Genomic DNA, 21,279 nt, shown 5'->3' on the forward strand with positions numbered 1-21,279 from the left:
TCGGTCAAGCACAGATTCGCCAACTTGCAGCCATTAAGTGATTTTTGTGAACAGATTCATTACAATGAATAGCTCACACAAGCCATAACAACGTAATTTTAATCTTTCTCTCAGATTTAATGAGTACTCTACAGTTTCAAGGGAAAAAAAATTGGATTGGACAGGATTATGGAAACGCATGATTTGTTAGAATGTAATTAATTCATTGAAAGTTAACATTTCTTTTAAATATACTGCCATTCAAAGAAAAAGTGCCATTTGAGAGTAGCAACATTATCCAAATGTAAGGATTTTGGAAATAGTAAATACTAATGAATGATTGAAAATTTAGTTTGTTGGACATGTTGGAAAAATGATTAGAAGAGCTACATTGAAATCAAACATTTGGTTTAGTTTGGGGACATTTTAGGGATTTCTAGTTACCTTGATCTTGATAGGGTGGTGTAATTTTGACTGATTATTTTTTTGCACATAAAATTTGTTAAGTAATTCACTGTATGGTATATATGCTACAACTTTTACTGAATCCTTTCTATTAGGAAATACCTTTCATCATCCAGATTACAATGTTTTTGATATATATTATTTGCCATTATATAAAATAAATGCATTGGATATACAAGATATGTTTGTAGGGCGATTTTAACACAGGGTATTTTCAACCGCTGTGCTCTAGTATAAACGAATTAATTTGCATTATCTCTAATATAAGAAAAAATACGTTAAAAATTGTTTGGTTGCCCTCTTTAGAGCGACTGACTAAAAATGCCCTGAATCAAAGCTTTTTTGACTTCCAGGAAAATATTATTTTTTATTCATTAATAACTAATTAATATTCGCATTTCCAGGTGTTTTTAAATTTAAAAAAAAATGTCTTTACCTACCTACCCCTATTTTTTTTATCCTCAGTGTGGAGAGGGCAAGCAAACTTATTTTCAAAGATGGCCTAAATTATTCTGTTGTAAAACACAAAAGATTAAGTAAAGATACTGACAACAAAGAAGGTAATTTTCAGAATGTACCTAAATTGAATTTAAGTTCCAAAATTATTTTTGTAAAATGTCAACAACATAAAAATTGTGTATTTAAATATCAACTGTTTTATCTAAGAATCAATTTTATCCATCAGTGTAAAGGTTGAACTAATGTTTAATTTAAATTACATATGAATTACTAGTATATTTTGCATATGGATAACAGCTAGATAAAAAGTGCCTCAAATTTGCCGTTTACTGATATTTGTAGAGGTAAATGTAGGTACTTAGCATTAGTTATGTGGCTAAATATTTTCTTATGTATGCTGTTTAAATTTAATAGTTACATATATATGATATAATTACAACCTTAACATGATTAAGCCTTGCATTTTCACTGGAAAATGAATTTCAACTACTTTTTTGTAGTTTTGTAGTTTTTGATTCACAGACCTTGGGAGACGCAATGTTAGACACTGGTTATTCTGACACTGATCTGTCGGGGATGTCATTCAGTACTCCGGACAGAGATAACGACGGATGGAGTGGGTATAACTGTAATGTTCTATTTTATAATTTGTTTCTTATTTTGTTTATATTTCATTCAAAAAATGAGAGTCTGCTGCAATCATGGGGGAGACTGGAATTTTATCAACTTTGACCAGTACATTAAACACTATGGACTCTAACACTGATCTACCAGGGATTTATATACTTCCCTACCTAAGACAGAGATAATGACAGAAGCAGTGGTGGTAACTCTGCTGCTATTTGAGCGTTGAGGCTGGTCATTTATTAACTGGGAACAGTACATTATAAACACGTAGAATTCTGACTCTGGTCTGTCTGGGATGTACTTCACTGCCTCATAATTACAGATGGAGCATTTGAATTCTTGAACAACACTTGCAAAACGGCTTCCTTTTACAATGTCTTAGGAAAACGCATACAGGTAATGCAGTCAGGTAATATCCTGTGTATATAGGTAGAGATGCGCAAGCCAGTGTCGTTCACTGGAGGGCTTCTCATCCACTTCGATTAAGCTCCACCCCACACCAAACTTACCTAAGGAAAACAAACCGGTTAAATACTTCAGCCTTTACAACATGAACCAAATTCAATTATTAGAAAGTTGTATGATGCTCAGGTGACCTCGTATAAGGTCCATGGGTCTCTTGTTCATCGTTCAAACCATTATGGCTTGAAATACCTTACTATAATAAATCATATTTTTGAAGGGTCACTAAAAACATTTCTCAGATATGGAAAACCAGAAGGCACCTATCATTTACTATGACTTGACCTTCAAGTGTTTAAGAGATGTTTATGATGGGAGGGGTTGGAACAAATTTTAGACGTTTAAAAACAAATCATTTTGTCTGATGTTTGAGGAATTGATTTAATGATGGTTCCAGACTTTTAGGTATATGAAAGATAATGCTGCAGGTGTAATATACCAGTATTATACGCAATTCATTTCAAATCTGCCAAGGATTACTTGTATTAGGTACAAATCAGGAAATATGATTATGGCAGGTCTGATACGACCTGTCCAAAAAGAGCAAAAGCTGATTTCATTTTTAGAAATTATTTTTAAAAAGTTAAATTGTGGCAGAATGTTAAACTAGAATCATTATTGTTTAGAAAAACATACTTCCTTATGGCTGCTTTGCTATGTGTCGCTCGTGATGTTCCTGCAGCACGTGTAAATGTTGGGGTTTAAGTCTCGTGAGGCAAATTTAGGCTATAACAAATGCTGTAAAACTTTCGGTAGGTGTTTTGGGGAGAAGAGGGACTATTCCGGTCTCGACATACAAAATTCGAACGCAAAAACAAAAACATCCCACAATCTATATGCTAAGATGGTGAATGCAATGCAAAACATCAAAGCTGAGTCATATAATTTAGCAAAGAAATATGGAACATACTATAGTGTTTTGATTAAGCTTGAGTACTTTTTGAGTTAGAGACCCAATGCAAATTTCTTTTTGAGATCTGCAAAAAACTGCTTTTCAAATTTAAGTGGAAAGAGATATCTTAAGTTTTAATAGATGGGCTGTTAAACTTTGGAAGGACTGGTCACAGAACAGAAATACATTACCTGAAACCTACACGGAGAATCCATCTTTTTTCTAATACCTGTGGAAATTTCATCAGCAACTATTGAAGAACATCAGTTTTGGATGCCGCGTTTCATCAATGAAATCAGAAGAAAGGATGGAACTAACTACCCACCAAATACCCTTACGAATATTGCAGCAGGGATTCAGCGTCATTTAAGAGAGGAATGCAACCGTCCTACTGTTAATTTTCTAAAGAAAGATGACCCCACCTTTGATTTGTTCAGGAAAAGTTTAGATTCAAGGATGAAAGAATTAACCAACATGGGAGTGGGGACTAAAGTGAACCGAACAGACCCCGTTTTACAACAAGATGAAGAACAGTTAAGGAATTCTGGGGTTCTGAACCAAAACACCGCTCAAGGGCTCTCTGTGTGTTTTTTTTATAATTGCAAACTTTTTGCTTTTAGAGCAAACGATGAACACCGCAATTTGGATGTCTCTCAATTTTCCATTAATTATGACCACGAACCTGGTTTGAAATACTTGGAATTTAAGGGAAGATCCTGTAAAAATGTCCAAGGAGGACTAAAGCACAAAAAGGTTGAAACCAAAAATATTCATCATTTTGAGCAGCCTGAAAACAAGCGTTGTGTGGTTAAAGTTTATGAAAAATATCTCAGTTTGATTCCTTATTCTGGTGCATTCTACAAGAGACCCGTGGAAGGAAATGTTCTTAAATTCAGTTCACAAGTTATTGGTGAAGAGAAATTGGGTGGAATGATGAAAAATCTGTTTTCGGAAGCTGGAATTATACAACTGGAAGGAAAATTACAAATCATTCGGGTATAGTAGGCTGTTGCACATTTTTATTTAACACGGAGGAGTGATGACCAAACTGTTCGATCTAGAAGCGGTCAAGGAGTTCAGCAGTTGAACTATACAAACGCCCGCTTAAAGATCTCCAGCTTAAATGCACCCAATGGTGAAAGATGACAGTGATAAGGAAAACACTGATCAGATAATTAAAAGTAAGGAAACAATTAGTGACAGTAATTCAAGTAAAGTCTTAACATTAATTGTTCCTAATGAAATTGAAACACTTGTAATTGAAAAAAATGGAAAGAAAATCAGGCTTTCATTGTAACAATTCTAATTACTGTACATATCTTTAATTTCTTGTTTTGTGTTTTGAATACAATTTGTGTATATTTCAAGAAATATTGTCATTATTTTTTTGTTTCCTCTCGACAATCATAGCCCTAAATTCACTGAGTCTACATTCCATTGATATGGTAAACCACGCCTCTGCTCCAAATAGGTCACCATTTCTATGGAACTTAGAGTCAGTGAATTCAGGGCTATGATTGGTTGAGAAGTAAAGCTTGTCCTCTAAATACTGGTTATTCTTACTCTGACCTGTCTGGGATGTCATTCAGCAACGAAGACAGAGATAACGAGTACATTTTACTGGATTGTGCTATATAATAATAATCAGGGGTATATTGTGGGTATATATATTAGTATATCTATAACCGATGAACGAGGTAACGACATATGACTGAATTTAACTCTTCTGTGTTATATATTTATAACTTTCCATCAAGGAAACGAATTGTGAAACAATAGACCACCTGACATGTACTTAACTACCACTGACAATGATAGCGGCAGATAGAGAGGATATATCTTAATTGTATAATTGTCTTTCTCAATAGAGACGACATGTGAAGCTATAATCTGTCTGGGGTGAACTTCAGCACCATAGATAAAGATAATTGCACGGGGAGTGGATAAAGATAAAATGGTATTTGTGTTAATTTGTACAACACATCTGCACACCGGAGTTGACAGAATATTTTGAAAATACTGGTTATTCTGACACTGATCTGTCTGGGATGAAGTTCGGTACCACAGGTAAACAAAATAGTGGGAAAAACTGTGCTGCTGTATGCGAATGAGAATTGTTGCTCAATATCCATCCCGTTATGTTAATCACTGGTAATTCTGACGCTGTTTGAGAGTTCCCCGCTTTCACCGATAATGGAGGATACTATTTTCGGTCTGTCTGTAACACATTAGTTTCCACGCGCTGTCGGGAGAAACCTTTGAAGTTATTTTGAGGTCAAGGTTGTAAATGCTTACATTATTTACAATGTGTACCTTAAGTATGTGTCAAAACAGTGAACAAAACGTAAAGTAAATATTTGTAACGCCATCAAAACGACCAAATAAGCTTAAGGTAATAGAATATTCAGAAGAGCTGATGGCTCGAAATTCCGAGGAGTATGGTGGGGAAAAATTAAACAAGTTACAAAATATGTTAATTATTTAACCGTTGTGAACTGTGGCCTTTCATATTCATTGAGGATAATAGGAGTGGAGTGCTGGAGAATCTCTATCGGTTTTTTGTGCATCTCTGTAAAAAAAAAGTGACATGAAAAGACTTTTGCCCGCGGACTTAAAAATTAGGGAAGTTTCTAGTATGCCGGTCCCCAGAATCACGCGATCGCGCATGAGCAGTTATTTCCCTTGCCGTTGATATGCAGAATATAAACAAACTGCAATTTCCCACTCGCTTCAACAAAACGCATCCGATCGAGTGATTAGGGTTAGGTTAAATATTTTTTTAAAGTTGTGGTTGTTTTATGAATCCACTCTGTAATCTTTCTGACTTTGGGCTTATTCATGTCATTTTTGCTTACAAAAGGCACTATGAGTGCCTTTTGTGACCAAAAACTTGCATGAATCAGCCTGTCGAATCGCGCCGATATCTTACACTTTGGTTTAGTTCACGAAATTTTTGCTTTACAAAGAACAGGAAAGTTTAAGAAATGAAAGTTCGGGTAAATCAACTCTATTGTCGAAACATGACGATTTTCAGCGCTGAGTTTAGGCAAGTCATTGTAAAAGCGACTTACCGTTAACTGCAGCTCGATATCCTGACCTCCTAATCATGTCCAAATATTCAGAATATTTTTCCTTTCAAATCGATAATGATGCACAATTCAATCCATCGATGACCAGTAATTAGCTAACATTTGTTAAATCCCTGTATTTCTCACAAAAACCACGCAATTTTAATAGCATTGGACTTTGAGTCCTATCAGGCATTTCTTCATTACATCAACACATAAGTGACGCAACTCATGAATATTTATGAGATTACGTCAAAAATTGATCATGTGACTACAATCCTAAACAACGCAAGATGGAGATTTACTTCCTAAACAAGTACGTTATTTTACGAAACCTTTAAACTGTGTTTAAAAACCAGTTTTTTAAACCCATTTTTTCACAAGGAACACGAATTTGGGGTCAAATTTGCAATTTGTGGCTTCTTTTTCGATTTTGTCGATCGCTCACGCGATCGTCTATATATTGTACACCGCCTTCGGCGGCACCTATTTTAGCGCCATATTTATGGGGACCGGTATACTAGAAGTGTTCCAAAAATTATGGCTTCAAAATGGCGGAAAATAAATTTAACGTGTTGGCCCCCACTTTTTCCTTCAGTATAGATGGAAGGATGATGTAATAGTGTATGCAAAAAATGGTACTGAAAAAAACTGGCATCCCCTCCCCCTTTAACACACCAACACTTTTAATGACTCTATCGCCATGGAAACTGGATGGGAGGGTTTCTTGGTGCCTCAACTAAAAATGACGATTACATGTCTATAAAGTATATAACTGGACAAACTCTACCTGTAATTATTATATTCCATAATGATCAATATAGGTTATGTTCCATGTTCTCAATCAGATTTGTGAACCCTCGCAATTGTCGAATTATTGATCCTTTGCACTAGTGGGCAGACACCGCGGCGAAATTTCATTTAAACGTACACGTATCCGCTGACTGAAAGTTTGTTATTCTAATGCATTTAATATTAATAAACCTAGCATAAATATGAACAAGACTGTCGTATTACAATACGCCACACTTTCAGATTTCCTTGTCCCAACGGGTCGTCTTCCGTATTGAAGACTTCTCTTCCTTGTTCTCATTCCTTGTTCTTCCTTGTTCCTTGTTCTCATTCGAATAACATTTGTACGAGTTGGCTTAACACTATCGCTTCCTCGCGTGATGGGTTGTACTGAAAAAGAGTCGAAATGAACGAACGAGAAATTTTAACTTAAGGCTATGAGCGACTATCTGGTAACAAGTTAAGCTTGATATAAATTACTTTATAACAATGTCTGCTGAGGGTTTTAGACAAGATTTTTTTGCCACATGTAGAATCAATATGAAGGTGAATAAGAAAACTGCGCAATGTTAATAATTGTACAGTTCCTCAGGTGGCAAATATTTTTTTTCCAATCTAAATATTTGATTGAAAGTCAAGTTCTGAGTTGTCAGTAAATTCACCCATGCATGTAAAAGTACTCTAACACAAAGAAAACAGTATAAAAGCATGTCGAATGAGGAGACGTTCTTTTATGCTGTATTTTTATACCCGAGTGTTTTTCATGCACTAGTGGACACACTGACAACAACTCAGAACTCAACTTTCAGTATTTTATTTTTTAAGAAATTATATGAATTTTCATTATATAAAATACCTTGATCAAGGTATTTGTAATACCTTGATAAAGATATATATATATATACGGGGTATTGTGCTGGATTTGCTAATGATGGCATAAGGACAATCTCAAAATTTCATGTAAATCAAGCCTTTTTCACTATTTCGCCGCAACTGCTTCCAGGGTCTACCACACAAATTGCAGATTATCATTTGTACATATCACTGAACAGCAAGAGATAATGGCTCAACCACCTCGTTTTCAAGCAGCAATTCATCCTATGAACCCACCCCGCTTTTCTGGTGAAATACCGGAAGAGTGATTTTAGATCTTAGTATCGTATTTCTAGTTCATATTTGTTTGTTTATTCAGGAAATGGCACATGACATATAGCATAAGATGGACACATAAGAACATAATTGGCACATGGAATCCAAAGAAATCATAAGATTTCGTAAAAAATACAATTGTAATAAAACACTAACATTATATCATAAAAGACTAGTACTTAAGAAAAACATTTAATTCAGTATATCTAAATGAGACTAAGAGAATGGCGGGTAACTATATAATTTTTGTACTAAGTATAGCCATTTACCCGAGGATGACCCATGAAAGCAATAATGTGCTTATTATCAATGGGGTCCTCATAAATTGTAATAGTAATTAACCTATTTAGCACTAAATACTATGATATAAATAGGAAAAAATAAAACATAAAAAAGTAAGACAATATATATGTTTTAGGAGGCTAATAGAATAAAAACTCATTTTCAAATATTGAGCGCATTTTAAATAAAAGGTGCTTTTTTTATTCTTTTTTTGAAAACAGCTTTGTTTTTGATGGATTTTATCTCATCTGGAAGTGAATTCCACTCCTTGATACCATTATAATAGAAAGTATCCGACTCTGACTTAACAATTCTTGGGATAAAAAAGTTCAACTTGCTGGACCTAGTTGTTCTAGTTGTTCTTGTAGAATTTTGAACAAAATGCTAAGATAAATAATTAGGACATTTCTCATGAAAAATATTAAACACATGATTAAGTCAAAGTTGAGAAACTCTATTACTAACATTCAAGAAGCCTACTTTTTCAAATTCGTCAAAAGTAATTCTCTTCCTTTGACGGCTATTGAGAATAAACCTGATAACTTTATTTTGAGCAACTTGTAGTCTATTTTTCATATTCCATAAACAGTAGTAGTGACACTAAAGTGTCATATTTCATTAAAATATACAAGACCATCAATTCCCTCCAAATGCACCCATAAAATATTCTAGCTATAAAATTACCTATAATATGCATTCAAACCTTAGGTTTCTCTATTTTTTTTTCTATTTTTGAACCGGTGCTTAATCCGAAACTATCCTCTGACACTTTATCTTTTACCTATGTGACTCAATGATTTAGAGCCGGCTCTTAAATTACGAGTTGACACGAAAAATACCCCTTTATGCTTAGTGGGACTGGGCGCCGGTTACAAGTCAAAAACACTCTTAGCTTTGTCGAACTTCTGTACACATAGCGACAATATCTCACCCATTCACCTGTTTCCTTGCCTTCATAGTTTGTAATACTAAATGGAAAAATGAACTCTGATGATTCTTGCTGGAAGTGTGGCCCGATTTAACTCATTGCATGTATTTATGTTGAGGTGGTAAGAACAGGAGTATGGGAGACTTGTGAAGAAATTGCAGTCAATTAGTATACTAGCCTCTACATCATGGCGACTTTTGTGTTTTGATGAGTCGTCCGCGTGGCACAGTGATTAGGGCGTCTGCTCTAGAGTCGCAGAGTAAGGAGTAAATCATTACGTCGGGGGTTCGAATCCCATCGTGGGACGTGGAGACTACTCCTTCGGGTGATACTGCATAAACAGAGGTCCCGTGTCGCAGTAGTTTATTGCAATAAAAAGATCTCTCCTTGCGCAATGGCCGCGAGTGCAAAGTATGGAAACTAAAGTAGCCGTTGGCGTCTATATATGAGCGAAACATTCTCGGCAAGGACTTTAAACAACATACTGAAACAATCCATTTATTAATCGTGTTTTGACGTTGTTGTTGGATCCTTCATCTTATCAGCAGGAATTATGTGATTTTTTTTCTTACCATTCACTAACATTTCCACCTCCTGTTGACGTCGAAAGGGAGTAGGATGAGTGTATTGGATAGTAACGGGAACAAGTGTGATTAAGGGACTGGAATAAGACAAACTTTTCCCAAAGTAATTATTGATAATGCTACTACGGATTAGAAAGTCTTATTTTTACCTATTACAGATATCTACCACACTGGTTGAATTATTTACCCAGGTTCTTGAATGCTTTCTAGATTAATTGTTATGAAATGAAAAGGTTTGTATAGTTTTTAATTTATTACAAAGGAATATAGTTATAGATAGTTGACTACAAAAAGGAAATATGTTTCCGAAAAATATTACCACTGCTTTAATCAAAAAGTGAGCGGCACATGCTCCTCCGCCATTCCCGTGGAGACTTGAACGTCTTTCTCCCAGGCCTGGGTACTTGTACAAGTCACAATCCATTCCATCTCAGGGTCTGCTCCGGTGTCAGCGGGGTGAACAGTGGTTAGGTTTCTTCTCCCCCCTCTGCCCTGCTGCGGCCTGGCTCCCTTGGTCTGCTTGTTTGCCCTGATGAACTTGGCGGTGGTTTCGGACTTTATGGCTGTAATGGGTGGCATGATTTTTAGCTCTACTGGTCAGAGACCAGAAGAGCTTATGCGATAGTAATGCGTCCGCCGTCCGTCCGTCTGTCTGTCTGTCTGTAAACAATTTTTTCAAAATGCTACTCCTCCTATAGTTTTGGTACGATTTCAATATAACTTGGCACACAAGTAGACTACACTAAGATACATAATTGTGTGCATCGGTTTTTGATTTCGATGAACGGTGTTGCCGTAGTTACTAAAAATAGAAATTTCAGTGAAATTCTTTCAAAATGCTACTCCTCCTACAGTTTTGGTCTGATTTCAATATAACTTGGCACACAGATAGACTACACTAAGATACATAATTCTCTGCATTGGTGTTTGATTTCAATAAACGATGTTGCCGTGGTTACAAAAAATAGATATTTCTGAGAAATTGTTTCCAAATGCTACTCCTCCTACAGTTTTGGTCTGATTTCAATATACTCAGTAACTGGTGTGGCATAAAAAACTTGAATCTACATTATATGAGGATGTTTCCATCTGTCAAGATTATACAAGCAAATTCAAAGAATTGTGGTCCTCTGCTTTCTGTGTTTTAGTGAATGGGATGCCATAATTTATGGCAGATTGTGTGTCAAATGTGCACCCCTATCATATATCAATTTTTGAAAATTGGGTCAAAGGGGAAAATTATAGCATGCTCTCAAACATTTTGTTGCAGGTAATGTACATGTCAAATATGAAAGTCCTATCTCTTTTGATTCAAAAGTTATATATACAATATACTATTTTTGAAAAGTAGGTTAAACTTCTAGGTCAAGGTCACAGAGTCAAAAGTCATGATATATTTAGAAAAGTCTTTTCACATGTGTAATAAACATGTATAATTTGAATGCCCTTTCTTTTCTCTTTCAAAATGATCAATTTAAAATGTTATGTTTTGGAAAGTAGGTAAAACTTCAAGGTCAAGGTCTTACTTGGGTTAAAAAATCATAGTATATTTAGAAAGTTTTGTGGTAATGTACATGTGAAATATGAAAGCACTATCTCTTATTATTCAAAAGTTATGACCAAGATTAAATTTATTGTGACAGATGCACATACTAGCTGTCAATAAGATGGACAGACTGACAGACAAATGAGATTTAATGTCCCCTCCCTTTCCCCAAAATGGGGGATAATAATGCCCTTGCTGTTCTTGAGAAGATTTATGATGGAAAAAATCCCCTGCATATATTTCTTAACGCAAATCAATACTGTGTTTTTATTCATTTTATGTCATTTTGTTTGTTGTTAAACATCCCTCTCAGGAATTTTTCACTCATATGGAGACACCACCACTTGAAAAATAATGAGGACAAATTAGATTTGAGGCCAACATTCATTTTTGGAGTTTTCAACCATTAAGACATAAAGAAATATTAACTCGATCCTTCCCCTCACCCCTTCCCAGACCCCTGTTTGTTCATGTATGCAAACTACTACTTGTTTTTACATTTAAAGAAAATGTTTATACAAATAGTTTAATGTGGTCCATCTCTGAATGATTTTCATTCCTAATTTTAGGAACATAGGTTGACACAAATTCATGAATAAAATGTTAAGTAATCTTATCATTGATGCACTTTTATTTAATTTAATGCAGTCATATTGAAATTGTGAACATTTCCAGCTCATTAGGAGAGTGGGGATGACCTCGAGGGGTCCATAAACTTTATACCATTAAATTTACATAACATAATAACACAAGTAACAAAATTATGTATAGTCAAATGAAAAAAGTTTCCTACTATTTAGGAGTCACATGATCATTTGTCAATAAAAATGACTTTGGATGCCAGTGTCCCTCCACCCTAGAAAACAGACCCAACCATAACTTCTTTTTTTTTTTTTTTTTTTTTATTGCTTCTCAGGAAATTCTGGTCTGGAACCCCCCCCCCCCCCCCCCCCCCCCACCTCCCTCCCAGAAAAAAAAATTCCGGATCTTGTAACTGAATGTAAAGTTGATAACGGGGGATAACTCTTCAGAATGTGAAATTCGTCTATTGTAGCATCGGATGACCTTTGATCCTTTAAACTTGAACCTAACCGTTTGCATTTCAGACTATTTTACCCAAATCTATACCAAAACTTGTACTTACCGATTGTCATTATTTAGGCCTTGTCATCTTCATGAAATATAATCCAGTTAAAACACAAAATGAAATAATTCCTACTGACGTATAGGCAATGATGCACATTAGTAGCCTACTGCACGTGCAGTGAAATCTAAAATGATAATGCCAATGGTAAAACTAGTACTTCAGTTGGGTACGTGACGCAAGCCCAATGTGATGCAGGTGTTCAGATACATGTATAGTGCAAGAACAAATTGAAAATTATCATTTACAAAAGATGTTTCATTTTAACTTTGCCATGTAGGCTTATTTCCAAAAACAGGGAAATAAGGTGTGTTTGTGTTGATGGGAGAGGGGTGCGGGTTGACTAAATTGATTGTGTATATGGCAGCTTTCAAGAAGTTTCTGCCTAATCAAATATAAATAAACTTTGCACATTTTGAATAAATTCATCAGAAACGCTTTACACTAATTTGAATAATATTATTTTTTGTTAATCTATATTAGAAAATAGATTTAAAAAGTTCCAATTACGTACAAGTAGAATTTTTAGCGAGGATTTAATCTTGGCATTATTTGCGAGGGTGCTGACATCGCTAAAATTGAATACCGCTGAAAATTAATTGCTTATTATTTGTAAAAGCTTCTTGAATTAGCATTTTAGAATCGCTAAAATTACTTCTCGCTAAAAATAAAATACCAGATTTTTAGGTAGAAATCGCTAAATTTGCGTTTCGCTAAAATTTCCACTTATACAGTATGTTCCAAAAATTTATACCCCCCCTTTATCAAACCTAATTTACATTATTAATTTAATGCTGTTGTTTTATTTCCGACTGGTAATCAATTATGAATATGAAATACCAATAAGATTGAGTCCCATGGGTCACATGGTCACTAGCTGCAAATCTGTAGCGTTATGGTTTTATATATTAGTCTTTGACCATAAAGCTACAGATCCTGTAATGCAAAAAAGGTGCAATTGACGGCGCAATATTTTTTGCGCACTTCTGGGGAGAATTTCTCCACTTTTCAGCATCGGTTAATTTACTACCTTTCACTCCCTAATTCTAGGCACATTGTTTAACTAATCTGTATATTTTATCCATCTCCAATCCTTTTATAGTCGTCTCTACACGTGATAAACTCGCTTGATTAAAATTATTTTTTAGATTGCTGAAAATTCACATCAAGCGAGTTTATTGCCTGTAGAGATGACTATAAATGGCTGGGGGGTGGACAAAATATACATATTGGCTACAGAATGTGTGTAAAATTAGGGAGTGAAAGGTAGTTGATTGACCAATGCTAGAAAGTGGAGAAAAACTGCCCAAAAGTGCGCAAAAAATATTGCGCCGTAAATTGCACCTTTTTTGCATATGGGGATCTGTAGCGTTATGGTCAAAGACAAATATATAAAACCATAACGCTGCAGATCTGCCTCTACATGGTTACCTGAGCATATTATGCTCAATTTGATGAATACATGTATTATGTAAATTATTGAATTATATTAACTTTTTCCTTGGTAAAGCCCAATATGAAGAAGTGTGCATTTAGAGGCAAACGCCTTAGTGCGGGTATTACTGTCTCATGACAGCATCTAGTTTATAAATATTTTTTTTCAATTATAAGGTGTCAAGAAAGATAAATTATCTAATATATACATGTAGTATGCTGGTTACATCAGCTGTACATTTACATGCAATAGAATATACACTGTAATAGAGGTCTAACACTAAATAATTTTTCTGCTCAGTTTTCAAATGCACTAAAAATATTGAATGTAACAGAACGATCGAAGTTGCTATTTTTTTTTATATATTCAATATTTTTTCATCAGATGTAACTTTGTAGTTACAAGTTCATGTATGTTTATTTCCATTTGAAAACGTTAGCACTATAAAAGACAAAATGTAAACGCATTGAAAAATAAAACAATGTAAAATAATTTATAAAACATAATTTGCTACTTTATTCAAGGAGTATTAAAAATTCAAAAATTTAAAGCTCAAAGCAAAATAAAATAAAAGAAATCACTGTATTCGAACCTAAAATACTGCTTCGATATGGCTCGAATCTAGCGACAAACCAATGTAGCTACCGCGGAACATTATACCTAGCTAGTACTTAAATCATTATTTAAAGCCAAAGCTTTATACATTTGGATTTTGTCGATTTTCTACCAGAAAGTAAATGTAAAAAGTTTAGATTTAGGTATTTCTGGGTCGTCTCTCCATTTTTTTTAACAACTGGAATAAATTTTACGGTTAAAAATACACTGATAATACATTTCAAATTCATGGAGAGAAGACCCAGAAGCAACAAAATTAATGAAAAACGACTATAAAAGAGTCGATTTTTGCATCATTTGACTTGTACGGCTCTATTCAGGTGCATATTCAAATAAAATTAAACATTAAACAACTGAATATTTGCCCATTTTACATTTACCAACAACACAGTAATGGGGAACCGGAGTCGGTTATCTTATCTTGTATCGGTAGGGGGCGCCACAGGAAAATGCGGTCCATTACAAAAGTGATAAAACCTGTGAAGATGGATAATCAGCATCCATTCTCGAATACGATATCGGAAAGCACACACGTTTCAGTTACAATCCTTAATTTACTATGGCATCTAATTGTGGTGATATGACTATACCTGAACTTAAGAACGAGTTAGAAAAGTTTGGAGCAAAGAAATCAGGAAGGAAGTGGGAACTTGTGGAGAGGTAAATAAACATACGATGTTTTCATGCAAATCCAAGTAAACATTATTAATAACACAGTAAATAATTATCAATGGTGTGTAAAAGATTAACATTAAGTCAAATTGACAGTAAATATCAGAATTACCTCGTTTAAGAAACTAATTCTTAAATAATCTGCAACTTTAGCGTGTTAGATTTTTAACTTGAATTTCCTCGGTAATTCTAACATCGATCTCATATTGCTTGGTGCTTGCAGTAAAATAAGAATACTTCTCTACATTTTTATTATGAAGCAGTATTATTATTTCCTGATTGTTGCAGCTATGTTTCACTCAAAATATACATGAAAAAGAATTAAATATGCTTATTTTATTGCAGACTTGAAGCCTACAGAAGAAATGCACATTGTGCTAAGACCGATGTTTATGGACCTGAATTTATGATGATGACGCCAGATCCACAACTCTACAAGGACCTTCATGGTGACAAGACCTTTCCAGGTTGCACAGAGGCAGAAATTTCCACTTTCTTGTCGAAGTTTAATAAGACAACTGATAAGAAAGGAAGGGATATGTACAACGATGGGTTTATCCAGTATGTGAGGGTGACATTTCATGATTCAAATTGGTTCGTTAGAAGTAGTGTAAAAGCTTCAATGATGAAGTCTGTGAAATATGTTGTTGACATTATGATAGGAAAAGACAGAAGTGTTATAGAGTCTCAATGTGAATGTGCGGCAGGCATGGGACCCGATGCACATTGCAAGCATGTCTGTGCTGTACTTTTTTCATGTGCAGATTTTGTTAAGCATGGGACATACAAAACAGAACTCACCTGCACACAGAGGTTACAAACTTTTCATCGTGCTAAGCCCCATAAAGGAAGCCCTATGAAAGCAAGACAGTTGGACATGCCAGGCTGTGACGAAGTATGCAATAATGACTATGACCCTCGTCCAGTTGAATTTAGAGGCAATCCGGGATACCAGTCTTACTTTAGAAATGTGTGCTTGAATTACCCAGGTATTAGTAAGACTCCAATTTTTCAGCTGTATGAGCCTGTAAACATGAAAGCTTACAACCTGGACCATGACTATCTAAAAGACACGTTTAGTGAAAATCATTTGAAACTTTTAAATGTATCAGAAATTTCAGAGGAGAATGCACGTCAAGTTATGATAAAAACAGCTACACAAGCGGCCAACGACCTTTGGTTTGAGGAACGTTGCAAACGTCTTCATTCTTCGGTATTCGGGAGAATATGTAAAGCAACTGATCGAACTGATAAGGTGAAACTTGCTGACTTTTTAACAACAAAGGCACAAAAAATTAATGCTAAACCTATTCTTCATGGAAGAAAATACGAAAAAGAAGCTGTGAAGAAGTACCAGGAAATTTCGGGACGCACAGTTTACAATAGTGGAATTTGTGTCAGTCTGGACTCCCCTCATTTAGCAGCAACCCCAGATGGTATTATTGACGATGACACCTTGATTGAAGTTAAGTGTCCATATGTGGCAAGAAACAGTTTTATTTCCTCAAAAACAGTTCCTTATATCAAGCAGTCTGGAAGTAAATTTTATTTGAATAAAACCCATGACTATTACTATCAGGTCCAAGGACAACTTTACTGTGCAGAGAAAAATGAGTGTATATTTGTTGTGTATACTTTCAATGACTTTTTGTTCTTTGCAATAGAAAGGGATGATAAATTTATTGATGAGATGAAGAAAAAATTGAATGAATTCTATGAAGATTTTTTTAAGTCTGCTCTATTGGAAAAAACTTTTTTCAAGACATATGATGGAAAATGTAGTTGCAATAAAGAAAAATGAAATAAAGACTTTTTTCTCTTATTATGTCATTTTTAATACCAAGTTATGCATAAGATGGCACTATGCAATTCTTAAAATTACACAACATGAAACAAACATAGATTATTTCTGAAGAAAGTTTTGTTTCAGAACTATTCATAGGCTCAGTCAGAATTTTGAATGTTTTTGCAAGTCCAATGATCCTCTCAATGTGCACACGTTTGCTGGATATTTTTCGGTCCTCAATCACAGTAGCACATGACATTCTGTTTTTCTTTTTGAAAAATGTTGGTGTATTTATTTGAATGTTCCTGTGTACAAACATATCCTGCACATTGAAACCTTTGTCCGCCATTATTGAATCTCCAGAATTGCACATTTCTAACAGCCTACTTCTTTCAACTATTTGACGGTCACTTGTGGATCCCCCATAAGCTGTAGAAATATAAGATGTTAATCCACCTGGTGTCGCTCCTACAAGAACTTTTACCGTGTTACGGTTTTTATAGGTAGAATACGTTGCTTGCTGTGGCTTTGGTAACTTTGGTCTTTTAATTGGACACTCTGTGCCATCTATTATCACTCTAGTATTTGGAAATTTTGTTTTAAAATCTGATGGACAGTAATATTTTACAAGATACTTTGTAGGCCAAATGTCGATTTCCTGCCATTGCTTACTCATGAATAAAATCCATGTAAAAAATATATTTGATACAGTCTTTTCGGAAACTCCAAATAATCTTGAAAGTTCAAAATTGGTCGTATGGCGCCGTAACTTGCAGAGGACTAAGAAAAATTGGTCAGGAACACTTATGTTTGAAACCTTATGATAAATATAATTCAAACAGTGAGCTGCGGGTCCTAAGGTTCTTAAAACAAAATAAAATTTAGTTAGAGTTTCCAATCCAGTATAGAAATTTACTCCGGCATCATCATTTGTAAAGTTTTCAATACTCATTGGGGGATACCGAGGAGTTTGTGTCTGTACATCAAAAAATTTAACGTCAGATTTCTGAACAGTGACTTGAATTTCTTCAGCCAAAATTTGGGTAGAGTTAGATACAATTTCCTCGGATACTTGCAGATCATCAGCTGATGTATAGATGAATTCATCTATGGAAGACGAAGCAGAAAATTCTTCTGCTAGTTTTCGTTTGATGCCTCTGGACTTGGCTCTGTCGGCTCGTTCATGTGAATGTGGACTTGGCTCTACCCAGGGAAAAATGCTTGGCACTGCAGTTTTCTTCAATCTTTTACTTAAAGGAGTAGTTCCTAAGAATTAAATTATTTAATATATCAATACTTGTTCATAGTACTAGATTATTTATTAAATAATTAATTTATAATTTGAACTAACTTTTTAAAGCAAATAAAACAAATATAAATTTACTAAAATATTTTTATTATTACAAGTATTATTGTTATAAAATTGATGTTACAAAACATGCCCATGTGTTTATTAATTCAACTAAACAGGTCAAATTTGTTTTTAAGCAGGGTGCTAATTAGACATCAATGTCAAAACACAGTATCTTGCACTGGTAGATATGCATAAATTATCAGGCAACAGCATGTGTTCTTTTAGACATGCCTTGTGTTTATATTGTTAAAAGATAATGCGTTTGTAATAAATGACCAGTAATTGAAGTTGTCAGTGGGGAGTCTGCATGTGGCAGTGTCTGTAACGTTATCAGATTACTTCGTATGAGAGGTAAACAAGGGATTCGATATTTTAGTGCATTTCATCTAAGCAAATAAGGCATAAACATTGCTCAGAATAAAATCTATTAACATTACTTTGCACATGCTTATCAAAGATTTCAAAATAAATAAATAAATATTGTTACCATGCTGGGTTTCAGTCAAATAGTCGTCTGATTTAAAATGTGCTCTGCAAACAACAGCATGAGTTGACGGAGTCCAGCTTTGAAAACGAGTTTCACCACGTTTTATTGCGTGTATCCATGCTTTTCTTCTTAACGGATCTGTTGGAAATATATGGCCACCCCGATTACTACAATTCGGCACACAACAACAAGTTTCAGGCATGTTTTACGAGCATGTGTTTGACAGCAGATTGTTTACGTTTTTCTTCGATCGGTAACTACTGATAAGGCGCGAGGGTGTTCCGATACAGGACCGTGTTTGCCTGTGGCGCCCTCTAAAGAAAAGATAATCGGAGCAGGTTCCTAATTGGCTAGGTTTTGAAAAAAAGTGTATAAATCAATGATATTTTTTTTATTCTTTTTATGAGCCACTATTCCTGCCGAATCGCCATCTAAAGCGCCCACTTTCTTTCGTAAGTTCAGCATTTTTTATTTCATCAGCCATAGGTCGGCTGCCAATTTTATCTCTGAACACAGATTTGCTTTGTGTGAAAAGGAGCTATTGACCCTTCAACGCAGTCTCAGTGTACGGTACGCATATTGTTTCTGTACATCGTAAAGGTGTTTCCTTTTTTCTCTGATTTCTTCAAGTTGATATTTGGACACTCTTATTCTGAAGAATTTTGAGGTACCTCATTACAATATGTAATTTGTTAGCAAATTGAACACACATTGGTCTTGTGTATTTCCTTTGCTTGTCACACTCTCCCATTCTGAATGCTTTATAGATCTGTAGGGAACGAGAATCTTGCTTACTCTCTCAATGATATACCTTTCAACGGGTTTATCATACTGACACAAAAATTAAAGTAATAGATTACAACTGAGAATTAGCTATTGGAGCAGGGATTAGATCACTTGACTTACGCAAGGAGAATAGGCCATTAATATACTATATACTATGACAATACAAAACTAAAATTGAAGAGATTAAAAATAAATGTGATTTGGCTTCTGAAAAAGGTATTAGCTAATTTGACTAACTCAGGGGGATAATTTCATTCACAGCAATTTCTAAGGAATAATTCGCCTAGAAAGATATTGAGATGACGAACAGTATTCAATCTCAAGTCCATATAACCATACAAAACAGGAGCAGAGCAAACACGGACCCCCCGAAACATCAGAGGTGGGATTAGGTGCCATGGAGGAGTGAGCATCCCCTGCTGACCGGTCACACCGGCCGTGTGCTCCTTGTCACGATCGGGAAATAACGAAAAAATCATAAGGTAGAAAGCTTTAGTAGAGTGAATATAGTCTATAATACTCTGGACCCGAGTCAGATGTACTTTGATGCTGCTTTTGTTAAATTGTTGTATTCATAGGAGTCGGCAGTTTTATTAATAAACTATGAAAAGAATAATGGTGAGGTCAGCTCACGTTATTGTTTACACTGGTTACTGATACTGTCGACTCGCTATACAGATACACCGTGACAAAACATATAGATCTACTGTTTGTATCTTATATCCCGTTTATTGATTATTTTTGGGAAGGATATTTAAAGTGTAAAAAAGTGTAAAAGATAGTTTAAAATTCCAGTAATTATTTAAATGATACATATCACTGATGGAGTTAAACATCGTCTTTTTCTTAATTCTTGTCTTGTTTCGCTTTTGGTTTTTCCTCGAGAACGTTAGACTTTTCCCAATTGACCTTTGACATAGCGCTTATGTATCGTAAGTGTGGATATGAATAATTGTTTATAAGACTTCAAAGCGCATGTAGACATCCATTATTGCAGCTGAGCTCTAATACTTGTAATTAAATATGCGTCAGAACTCGGTGAGGGAGGGTGTTTTATGAAGGGGAGCTTACACTGTATTAGTATTTTGGAAGGGGGGGGGGTACGACTTGCGACATAGTCTCAAGTTTTTCAAAATTCTCGACTTGTTGGTACCCAAGTTCGTTGACAAATATAAAAATTCTCTCCAGCAGTCCTCAGTTAGTAATTGATGTGTCCATTAATAGACATAACATTCAGTCTTAAGGGTAACAGACTTACTCTACATGAAAATTATCATGTGATTGTCAATAGTCTAAACCACAGCCAAGGACTCATCCATATATCCATAGTCAAGTTCAAGTTCAATTTATTCATTCACACTAATTAATGGTTCATGAGGTCTTATGTACAATATATACAATATGTACTAAAAAAAACAATATACACGTGAAACAGCGGTAATACATTCATATTATGAAGTAACAAGAATAATTATAGAGAACAGGCTTGTTCATATACCCATTGATGTATAGTTTAAATAATACTTTGGAATCAGCAGATGACAATTATGAGAATTCGACAAAAAAGACTATTACAATATTTGCTTGGTAGATATTTCTGCATTATGAAAAAAATTTACATTCTAAAATGTAGTGATGTTCATCTGCTAATTGTCCATTATTACACAGATTACAAGAAGTCTATCATTTTGGGGAAATCCAAACTGGGAGACGATAATGCGATAACGATGAATATCGATTGATTTAGGCAAGCAAGCATTTAAAAAA

General features: G+C 34.8%; 2 protein-coding genes across 2 annotated transcripts; one reads left to right on the forward strand and one right to left on the reverse strand.

The window, feature by feature from the left end:
• Positions 1-3,157: 3,157 nt before the first annotated feature.
• LOC134263016 (zinc finger MYM-type protein 2-like) lies at positions 3,158-3,886 on the forward strand. Its single transcript, XM_062745348.1, has one exon. The coding sequence runs from the start codon at positions 3,158-3,160 to the stop codon at positions 3,884-3,886; it is 729 nt and encodes a 242-aa protein (XP_062601332.1).
• A 12,902-nt stretch (positions 3,887-16,788) lies between these two features.
• On the reverse strand, positions 16,789-19,062 carry LOC134262914 (uncharacterized). The gene is made up of 2 exons (XM_062745264.1): positions 18,727-19,062; positions 16,789-18,151 (listed from the first exon to the last, which is right to left on the reverse strand). Exons 1-2 carry the CDS (start codon positions 18,926-18,928, stop codon positions 16,944-16,946), a joined length of 1,410 nt encoding a protein of 469 aa, XP_062601248.1. The 5' UTR covers positions 18,929-19,062; the 3' UTR covers positions 16,789-16,943.
• Positions 19,063-21,279: the final 2,217 nt, after the last annotated feature.

This window comes from Saccostrea cucullata, unplaced genomic scaffold, assembly GCF_032062105.1.
Source record: "Saccostrea cucullata isolate Sc308-1 unplaced genomic scaffold, CSIRO_AGI_Scuc_v1 ctg3569, whole genome shotgun sequence".
Taxonomy (NCBI): Eukaryota; Metazoa; Mollusca; class Bivalvia; order Ostreida; family Ostreidae; genus Saccostrea; species Saccostrea cuccullata.